At 43.5% G+C, this 11,248-nt stretch overlaps 1 protein-coding gene across 2 annotated transcripts; it reads right to left on the bottom strand.

The window, feature by feature from the left end:
- Positions 1-2,930: 2,930 nt before the first annotated feature.
- six2a (SIX homeobox 2a) lies at positions 2,931-6,756 on the bottom strand. Of its 2 annotated transcripts, none has more exons than XM_062519491.1 (2): positions 5,746-6,756; positions 2,931-3,810 (listed from the first exon to the last, which is right to left on the bottom strand). In XM_062519491.1, exons 1-2 carry the CDS (start codon positions 6,309-6,311, stop codon positions 3,504-3,506), a joined length of 873 nt encoding a protein of 290 aa, XP_062375475.1. In that variant the 5' UTR covers positions 6,312-6,756; the 3' UTR covers positions 2,931-3,503. The 2 variants fall into 2 exon arrangements, with proteins under 2 accessions (XP_062375475.1, XP_062375476.1); XM_062519492.1 differs by having other exon boundaries at positions 5,752-6,749.
- Positions 6,757-11,248: the final 4,492 nt, after the last annotated feature.

Raw genomic sequence — 11,248 nt, 5'->3', positions numbered from 1 at the left:
TGAGTGGATGTCAAGACTTAAACGTGCCTATGATAAATGTATACCCAACAATCTGAATTATTTCAAAGTAAGAATAATGGTATTTTGCTTAATAGTTTTAAAAGGGCTGCGTTTGTGGGATTGTTTATAGAACAACGTATAGGCCAATACTGACATATTTACAATAGTTCAACATTTTGATCGTTTGAGCTTGGCATTATTGCCGGAGGCGCAATAGGGTCGGTATTTGGGGAATAAGGGCGTTACGGTTGTCTGTGGGCCTACCTAAGGCCAAATAACTTTCCTTGTGGCTTTAGGTTTGCTCTGGCTCGCTGATACAACCGATGCTGAACCCCTTGAAAACAGAGATTCAGCTCGTCTGGATTTGGCGGGGTAACTTGAAAGGATTTGGTTGCCAGCGCAAAAGTTCACGAGTCAGTCGTGATGATATTCTATAACCTTTTATTCTTTTTAGATAGTCCGAGGCCGCTAACACTCAAAATGAACACAGAAAATTGCTTTAGGCCTACTGAAGGTAACTTATTCAATAAGCCTCACGGAGTTTGGACCTAAATGCAATTACGCATTAAAGTACGACTTAGACAAAATGGACAACATGTTTGTCACTATGCATGTATGACACCCACACAATAAGGAACAGTCTCAAATTACACTCGACTACAAACTATACAAAATGTGGCGCTCCGTTCGGACTACATAGTTAGTGAGGAGTCGGATCAACTTTCTGACATCAGCCACCAAATTACAGCTATCCACTTTAAATCACAATAGTAAGAGACTGAGATGAATAGAAAACAAATGGATGACATAGTCAGATGCTGCACTAGACACAAAAGAAAAGTGCAGGAGAAAGTTTGGGTGTAAATATGTCCAGTTGTTCAGCGTGTTTCTTTCTAAAAGTTGCCTGCTATCCCCAATAAGCATACTTTCCTTTATTAAATCAGCATGCGCAGCGTTAAAAACGCACACAGTGCCTTGTAAGTTCTGCAAATGTGAGAGATTCTACGGGTCTCATGCCTAAAACTTTTAACAGCCTCCCACCCTCTCTCTCTCTCTCCACACACACACACACACACACACACACACACACACACACACACACACACACACACACACACACACACACACACACACACACACACGCACACGCACGCACCCACTTAGGCACTTACGCACGCAACCCCCTTTCTACAACTAAGCAAATTAATGCAACAATGCACAATTCAATTGTGAAACGCAAGCACCAGAAACAGCTTCATGGAACTGTTATGGAACTGTCATGGAACTGAAACATTACTTTTGTTCAGGAAAAGTAAGCTATAGTGCGTCCACTGTCACTCAAGTGTTTGGTGTCACGCCCACAGCAATATTTAACACTGCCAGCGTTGTCATAGGAATAAACTACTTTGTGCATTTATTACAACTGTATATTACTGTAGGATAATCCATTATACTATAGTTATACAGGCCTAACTCTAGATAGGCCTGACTTTAGATAGCCTAACCCTGACTTTAGAGTGTTTACAGAAGACCATGAGTCCTGCTTGGTAATCCAAAAGAAAGAAAGAAAAAAAACCACAATGTATAGGCCAAAAACATGTAAAGGTGTTGACACTGTGTCATCTGCGACAGGCATTAACGGGAGGAGGACACAACGGAGGCCCAATTACAGCTGTTAAACTGCTAGCCCGTGTGGAGGATCTTCGAGCGCGCGCCCTCGTGCGTGCCTCCGTTCACCCATGTGTGCAGGCCTATGGGTAAGCTCTACGTGTGTGTGTGTGTGTGTGTGTGTGTGTGTGTGTGTGTGGGATGGCGGTAGTAGTGTACAAGGGTTAATTTGAAGCTGTTCAAACAAAGTGCTGTCTTTCAACACGCGTCAGTGGGCCTAGTTTAGAAGATCTCTCTCTCACACACACACACACACACACACACACACACACACGCACGTACGCACGTGCATACGCACACACGCACATTCTATTCCCCTTTCATTTTACTTCCTAATTATATCAGTTTAAGACCAAATATTAAATTCAATATAATCCATAGCTCTTTGATAATAGCCAGATGTTCGAATAATTTCTCTTGACAAAAGAAATAAAAACTTGCATGAGTAAAACGTCTAGCCTAAACTGCCTTGGCCTATGTATGGCTAAATACAAAGATAGGTCTACAACAATTGCACAATGTTTAGTGAATCCACCAGGTTCTAGATTTGTAACAGAATTCATAAACGTGTTGTTAATGGTTTGGTTGGTAAAAACAACGTATGGTAGCCTAAAGAAGAAGCGAATGCTTCTGCTTCTAAAATATAAACCTCAATGCCGACAGGGCTTATGCCTGTCATGCCCCTTCACTCGACAGTCTTTTAAATGTGAGAACCTCGAGAATGTGTAGGCTAGCGTTACAGTAGCAAATCAGACATTCAGAGAAGCAGGAAGCAAAACCGTAATAAATCGCTGTAGAATTCTACATTTTCTAGATAATTGAGAGATTGTCCCTTATATTTGTTCGTCGTCTGTGGGTTTCTTTGACATTGAGGTCAAGGCGTTCTGCCTCATTGCAGATTTCATTTTGAGAGCTATGCCGCGCCTAAGTAGCCTTTGCAGTGGATATGTGCCAGGCTTTCTGAAGTAACCGGCTAGGCTACTTGTAAACTAACATCTGCTAATTCACGTCAATTTAAACAAAAAGAGGATCGTAACCTACACTAGGACATATAGCCTAGAGAACCGCGTAAAACAGAGCCTTTTTAGTCAGGCATAGAGAACTTTAGGGAAGTTGAGGGCGAATTGCCGTGACAGGTCTGTGATGACGGTAGGCCAAACTGTGTGGATACTTCGTCACTGTTTCTTTACCAAGCACAATTTCACATGCACAAAAGTCAAATAAACACCCCCTCCGCGAAAGCAATTCATTAAATACGTTTTTATTGTAAAGGGTATATGAAACTATTGACGGGTCGAATTCATTTATTAATCGCAAGGTTTACATGCAGTCGCTCTCCAACGTAAAATACAAGAGAAAATTAGATATAGTGTTCTCAATGTATGTCCAGAAGACTCTTAGCATTTCAAGAACACTGTACTCCATACAAAATCATAACTGATAATGGCCTTCGGGAGAGATCCTAAAGTGTGCATTGTCTCGGGTCATAACCCCCATAGATTTCACGTATCTTTCGAAAGCTCGGCTCTAAAATAATAACCATGATAATAACAAGAATTAAGACATTTTATTGTATTGCATTTCTTTTTACCATGCTGTTACATTCTAGCAAATACCTTCAGTCTCCTACCACGTGTGCTCTCTCCAGGTCGACCATAAACTTCCCCCCAAAAAAGCTTTCTGTCTGCTCCGTTTCCATCAGCTCATAGTGATAAAGTGTCCGGCCTTGTTGTGTTGTCATCTCTCGCGATTTTACTTCTTCCGTTCGTTTTATTGTTCTCTGAGAATCGTCCATACGCACACATGGTGTCCCTTCAAAAATAAACAAAGTCCCTTTAGGAGCCAAGGTCGACCAGGTTGGACGACATAGGGTTCAGTATGGTCTCGTGCAGAGAGTGATGATGGTGTACGGAATCCACACTCGGTACCGGGATAGCACTCGGGCCAGGCGGCGGGGCCAATCCGTGCAGCGACTGCAATCCCGAGTTCGACGTCAGGAGCAAAGCTGGACTCGACGAGGTGTGATCCGGGGTCCCCGAAGGCGTTTTGTCGTCGTCCGAACTGCCCAGTATCGTTTTATTTCCGTTCATCGAAGACGAGAGCGGGTTATGGCTGTTCGTATTTGAGTTCTCGTTGTTTTCCCTGCAAGGAAGAAGGGGGCAGATTTAGCCGGGACACGACCAAGCCCAAGCTTTCCACAAGCAAGTCATATTTAGGACATTGGTAAACAAACGTGTGAAACAATGAAACTGACACTGTGTACAATCAGTCTATGGCCACATGTAGGCTAATCTTACAGGTGATGCCTGCAGGACTGTATGATGTGTCTGTGCACATACAGCTCTATCCCCCCTTTTGCGCTCACATCAGTGGTGTACTTAAAAACTTTAGTCTACTTTCACACGGAACCAGTGACCTAAACCAGTTTGTTTTAGCCTACATGTGCTCGACTACTGATCCTCCTTATTTTACCAGCTTCTCCTTTGCGATTAGAGTCCAAATAACTATTTATTTTTCTTCATGTCGATTAATTGAATTAAATAGGCCTAATGTTGACTGAACTATGTTGAGACAATCCCTAAATCAATAGGCCTATTAATAACAAATTGGACACCATATCACTACAATGTCAGCTAGTAATAATTGCCATATTAATCACAACGATAATTATGACATGATAATTTATGACATGTAAATAGAAAAGATTTGTTGATGGTGCAAATCTTACAGTACAGTAGGCCTATAGTAGCCTACAAAGATAGTACATTAGTACAAAGATAGTAAATTATTAGTTATGAAATAATAATAATAATATTTTAGTATTATTAGTCAGCTTTATTGCATTTTTGTGACAGCTTTCTCATTGTTAAAACTATGTCTGCAGACTTCAGACATTCAGGTATTCAGCATGCATGCATTCAGCATGCAGCATTCTCTTCTTTAAGTTGTGTGAGAGTGAGTGAGTCCTGTGTGTGTGTGTGTGTGTGTGTGTGTGTGTGTGTGTGTGTGTGTGTGTGTGTGTGTGTGTGTGTGTGTGTGTGTGTGTGTGTGTGTGTGTGTGTGTGTGTGTACAGACATTAACGCCAACTTCACCTTTAGATATCAATGGGCTCCCAATAATGCCAGCTATTGGTAAGACCTTGCCCAGTAGAATAAGGTCGCATTTCGTTAACTATTTAAAGAATTTGACCTGGGATTTTCGACTAGCGAGTTTAACAGTACAGCCGCATCAGTGTTTACACAAGATGAAAGGTTCATAATGATCCAAAAGCTGTTCTTTGTGCTCACTGAAGTCATGTATTAAAGCTCAATTACGTTTTAATTCGCAGTTACACATACTTTTAAAGAGTGGATTCAATGATTTATGCTGCGGTTTCAGCTCGAGTCACTCGCCGGCGGGTGAAACCAGACACCGTCTCCCCGAACACCTGACAGCACAGATCTTTCTGTTCACTCCAAAACGCCAACCTTTAAATGCTCACACAGACCCCATAAATCCCACAAAACACAAATACATGGCCAACGTGCACATAAAGTTGGGGGAAAGTACACCTTAATATTCTAAGTTGTCTAAAATATGTAGGCATATGTTTTTTTTTAATGTCCTGTTTTAATAATTAAAAAAAAATAAAAGGCGTGAAAATTCTCTGAATAAGACCAGCACAAATAATTAATGCTCAGTACAACCATATAGATAGGCCTTTTGGGTAGCTTTGCTGTGTATAAACAACTATGTCATTGTAAATAATATATACAGACCACAAATAGTTAAATATATTATCCATAAACACATGGAGAGATTTTTCGCGTGTCAACGTGAAGGTTAATTCAGATTTTAAAATGGGATTAACACCGTTCCATAGATACGAAATGGGTAGAGGGAACCCCGCAATCGGAGCGCACGAACTTAATACTGAAGACTTAAGCTGATGTCTTAAAATGTTCAGCCTGGACGATCTTACAGCTCACCCAAACATTTGCGTCGTGTTTTAGAAAACAGTGCAGTTAAATCCGAATGCTTCCACGGTATTGAGGTTTTTAGTGTATTGTGGGGTACTTGAGTAAACATCCACTCACTCGTACCTCTCCTTGGCCTCTGCCGCACGGTCTCTTTGTCGTCTGTTTTTGAACCAGTTGCTGACTTGTGTGGTGGTCAGCCCGGTAGCCTCGGCCAACTCCCTCTTCTCCCGCGGGGAAGGGTACGGATTGTGGGTATACCACTCCCTAAGTACGCTCCGGCTCTTCTCTTTGAAGCAGTAGCTGGTCTCCTCACCGTCCCAGATCGACCGGGGCAGGGGGAACTTTCTGCGGACACGGTACTTCCCCACTGCCCCGAGAGGGCGGCCCCGGAGCTTCTCTGCTTCAATGTAGTGCGCCTTGAGCCACAGCTGCTGCAGCTTCGGGTGGTTGTGTGGCGAGAACTGGTGGCTCTCGAGGATTTTGTAGAGCTCCCTGAAGTTTCCCCGATGGAAGGCGACTACCGCCTTCGCTTTCAGGACGCTTTCGTTTTTGTGGAGGTGTTCGCACGCCGGCAGGGACCAAAGAAAGCGCCCGAGCCGCTCGATGTTACCACCTTGTTGCAAAACCTCGCAAACGCACGCCACTTGCTCTTGCGTAAAACCAAAGGTTGGGAGCATTGACATGATTTCGGCTGGAGAAACGCGTAGCTTTCCACTTCTATGTCTTCTTCTGAGCTAGTGCTGGAGCAGTAGAGCGCAGACACCCCAAGTCCATGAACGGCAAAAACTTCAGTACAGAAGCGTCTCCAAATGACGAGGATACAATCCAACGCGGAGCGAGAGGGAAAGCGCTCTTCTGCCCCGTTTAGAAATGTAAACACCGAATATCCATCAAATAGTTTCGAGAGAAAGTTTTACTCCTTCAAGAGCCGTTCGCCCCCTTTTCTGTGTCCTTTCAGCATAACGCTCTCCCGAAGTCCAAGCTCGCTCGCTTGTTTTAATAATATTATTCTAAGCTGGCAAGAAAAGCGATTATGTGAACTGTGATTGGTTGGTTATCTGACCCGGGGATGGTGAGGATAAGACAATAGTTTTAGTCAAATTATTTGCCATGGTTACGCTGTCATTCAAAGAAACCCGATATGCTTTGAGGTGGCTCCCTGGCCCGGCTGACTGATTGTTCCCTTCATTTCTCTCCCGCCTACCGATAGAAATATAGCTCCGTTTTTCCGTCTATAATGGATTTTTTGCCTGCTTCTTTGATTGACACTTGAAGCGGCCAAACAGCGCAGAGCTCCAAAGCAGTGATGCCGTACTAGAGGTGAGGGTGGCGCCAGAGCGCAGTGCTGTATGCGCCCCTACGGCTACTCCACATGCCGTGTCCACTTGTGGGCCAGCCCCTACACTATCCATGTCCATAACCAGGAAACCAGCACTCTCCACACGGTTATGCATACTCCTTCTTGTTTTGAATCCACGTCGTGTGCCGCCTGTATTAGCATATTAAATAAACAACATGGGCTTCAGTAACATGCTGTCAGAATTGTGTGTATAGAATCCATTCTGTTCCAATTGTATTACCATAGCAAACCATATATGATTCGCATAATGTATTTCAGCATTTACAGCTCGTATCGCTTATGGATGCGTAATTGATTGATAGTTTTAACTGCATTAACGCCTTTTCATGCCTTATGCATTATTAACTAGGCACGTCGAGAGTATGTCATTACCAAGGGTACAGCCTTTTGCGGGTTCTCACCGTAAGGAACTGTAGCATAAGCCTCAACCTGAAAACAAGGGTCTATAATGTGTTGTTTTCCGTTTAAATAAACACCACCGGCGGCTCTAGAAATGGGTCGCTAGAGTGAACCACCTATCGACCAGGAAACGTGTTTTTACAGGAGACAAACAACCTCAAGTTTTGCTTGTTGTGAAACCTCTTCGCAAGATGCCGGTAAGACAAGTCCTTATTAGTCGGCAGGGGGGGTACACAAACAGCCGTGCAGGCTGGAATTACGAGGAGTCTTTCTGGCGCTTGTGTTTTTTTGTGCTAAAAAGTCTCGTAGGTTTGCGTAGACCCCCTTTTACTATCTAGACCTCTCATCCCCTGCACCCGAGGGCTAGCGCTGCTTATTGGACATCGACCACTTGATGGATTCGCGGCTATAGTCTTTAATTAAGCCAGCTGCTTAGAGTAATGAGTGGGGCACGCGGAGGCAGCGTCAGACTTCTAAGTGATCACTCTCGTTTCCAGACTTCAAACCTTTGCGTAAAGTGGCACACACCAGTTGCATCTTTGATCATCACTGAGAGTCTTCTAATCTCACCCACTTCTGAACAGCATTTGAACAAAAAAAAAAAGAAAATACTGAGAGCAGTGCCTGCTTGAAATTTTGAAATCGCTGACTTTCTTAATATTAAGAGCAGAACGAGTCATATGGATTAAAGGCGAGCCGGCTACTTTCGAAGCGTCAAGTTGAAGGTAGATTTTCAGCCACAGTTCACTGCGCCGCCAAACATAGATCGTGTACTATACTCATAGTCCACAAAGCATAGGCCTATACATTTAAATATATTTGACCAAAAATACTACAAAATACTTCCTTAAGGAAGGACACGTTTGAGAGGCGTCCAGCTGCAGCCTGCACGTTTTGCAAAAACGGATAGAAGTTATAGGATTATTTTTTTTTATTATTATTATCAATATTATTATTAATAATAATATGAATAATAATAATACTATTGTTGTTGTAGTGGTTGTTGATGTTGTTGTTGTTGATGATGTTGATGTTGTTTTTGTTGTTATTATACTGTTGTTGCACCGTACTTTGTGTTTTTTATTTATTTATTTATTTTATCACAGTTGTGTTTTTCTTATTTGATTACATTTAATGTGTATGATCAAAATTTGACTGGCTGAGACTTGACCTACATGGTCATCATTATTGGGCAGAGCCTAGTTGCCATACTCCGTTAAATAAAAAATAACTAAAAAATGCCTGGGGGAGGATAATTTTATCAATAAGAAAAGTAATATTGAAAGAAGACACTTATCTATTTACAAGCTTGGTTTTCATCCAGAGAGCGAACTATATTTAATAAATTGACTTAGGTTGTGCCTTAAGCAAAACTCACTGAAATGCACTTGGGCATTCTGTAGACTAGACAGCAACAAATTACCAAGGGACAGAGCTGGGGGAAGTGGATACCAATCATCCTGGATACCAGGATGCTCATCGCCATATGAGAAAGAAAAACCTTCACACGACACGTTTTCCAGAATATTAAACGACCTAAGAAAAAGCATATTTCTATGTTGGTGTTGTGTGTCATCATGCTAATGTTATTGTCTGGGCCTGGACGACGCTCTTCAAGTACTCAAATAGCAAAGTATGAAAGCAATTAGGTGTCGCATTTAAGGATTTCTGGGACACAGTTTGGCAGTTGAGTCACACCAAGTAGCTTTTAAAAGGTCTTATCTTGCTGGAAATCATATGGAAACACTGACCATTCTTGATTAAACAATCAAAGCAAACAATGTAGGCCTACTCTAAGAGCTTTAATCGATGCCCTATGTCTGACACTCGGCTACATTATTCTCAAGTTCGAATGTAAATTATTATTCAAATAGAAAGAATCAATGTAACATTTTTTTTTCACCAAAATCGTTTAATATATTGTCACCTGAAATACTGGTCAGTTTTTTGTTATTTATTTTATTTTTAGAAAACACTAAACAGTTAACCAACAATTGAATGGTGATAAGTTCGGCAACAGCAAAAAAAACAAATAAATAAATAATAATGATAATAATAATAATAAAAAATAGATATATATTATTTTATTTGCCATTCAATGCCATTATTTTAGGAAGGTGACGATATGATACTGTATATTCTGCCTTAATTGAGTTATAATACAAACTCATTATTCATATTTTATGGAAACAAACTCTGAAGTGACATGCACGCAAAATTCACACTCAGGTGTCAGGTGTTTTGGAATCGAGAGGGCCGAGAAGGCCTGAATGGGCTACGTTGCTTACAGCAAGCTTTGACACACACACACACACACACACACACACACACACACACACACACACACACACACACACACACACACACACACACACACACACACACACACACAAGCATATCGGCGTGCGTGCGACATACTCTTGATCACAGTTGGTCGAAGTGTCCCCAAAACGCCCCCCCCCCCCCCATACACACGCACACACACACACACACACACACACACACACACACACACACACACACACACACACACACACACACACACACACACACACACACACACACACACCACCATCCCTTCCATTCAGCCTCATCACATCACATCACTCCTATCACATCCTAGCAGCCCAAACCGCGGAGGAGAAGCCTATAGCGACGGGCCTCTTGAATCAAGGCGCCCCCGTCTCGACTTTGACAATGTTTGTAAACCTCTCGTGCTTTCCACGGATCATTTTGATCAGAGCCTCTCCCTGAGACCCGCGTGGCCCGTCTGAGGCGGTAATTATTACGGCGCTGATGAATGGGGATCGCGTTTCGCCTAATAGCCGCCCTCTATTTTCACAACCACCCACGGCCAACCCGAGAGCGCACAGCCACGACCTCCACTAATTGGGTTGATTATTGCAAGATGTCGCATCCCCCCCTTCCTCCTCTCGCGCTCTCTCTCTCCGGTGAGGGCGCGTGTGGTCGGAGGGGACGTGGCTGTCTGTCTGTCTCACTCCAGCGCGTGCACTGCTGCGAGACCTGACCGACTTGATGAGCCGCATTCCTCGTGAGGCGGACAGACATGGCATGTTATATCGGAGAGACTTCTGGACGGACGGGTGGGCTTTTTTTTTTATTATTATTAAAGCCAGAAGCCCGGTGTCCGTGCGGTCTGTCGAAACACCGATCATCAACACGCCGGTAATAGATGTGTGTTCAGAGGAAGAAATCACGCACCGGGATGAGCGTGGCCTGCAGGACAGAAGGAGAAACTTAGCCTTATTTTAGCCTGATTACAGAAGGTGCTTCTTTCAAACAGGTCCCCGCGATCAACATCACACCAAACGCAAGGACTCGTCCTGTCTTACTCATCTCCACGGGGACGTGTTCTGTAAAATGTGTGTCCACACACAAATATGTGTGTATGTGCGTGTGCGCTTGTGTGTGTGTGTTCTCACAGTGGCATTCTCCAACATATACAGCAGCCGCAGACTGAAGAGTTTGTGCGCTTGAGGCCATTCAGCGCCTGACACGAGGTCTGTTTATTTTCACTGGGCATACGGACACTGCATGTCTGTGTTTGTACATGTGTGTGTGTGTGTGTGTGTGTGTGTGTGTGTGTGTGTGTGTGTGTGTGTGTGTGTGCGCGCGTGCGTGCGTGCGTGCGTGCGTGTGTGTGTGTGTGTGTGTGTCTGTGTGTGTCTGTGTGTGTGTGTGTCTGTGTGTGTCTCTGTGTATCTGAGCGCGTGTATTTGGCCATATGTTTTCTCATCACACACACACACACGTGCCCAGACAGACACGCGCACCGGCGCAGTCGGATGTGAGGTTTGCCGGTTCCTCCACCGGCTGCGGGTGTTTCACGGGTGCTAACCT

This window comes from Sardina pilchardus, chromosome 18, assembly GCF_963854185.1.
Source record: "Sardina pilchardus chromosome 18, fSarPil1.1, whole genome shotgun sequence".
In the NCBI taxonomy this organism is placed as follows: Eukaryota; Metazoa; Chordata; class Actinopteri; order Clupeiformes; family Clupeidae; genus Sardina; species Sardina pilchardus.
The sequence above is the reverse complement of the archived record's forward strand: the minus strand, read 5'-3'. Positions and strand labels throughout refer to the sequence as shown.

Coding starts and splice junctions, on each gene's coding strand:
- six2a (XM_062519491.1), bottom strand. CDS start 6,311: ATGTCAATGCTCCCAACCTTTGGTTTTACGCAAGAGCAAGTGGCGTGC. Junction 3,811..5,745: donor GAGGCCAAGGAGAGGTACGA/GTGAGTGGATGT, acceptor TCTTCCTTGCAG/GGAAAACAACGAGAACTCAA.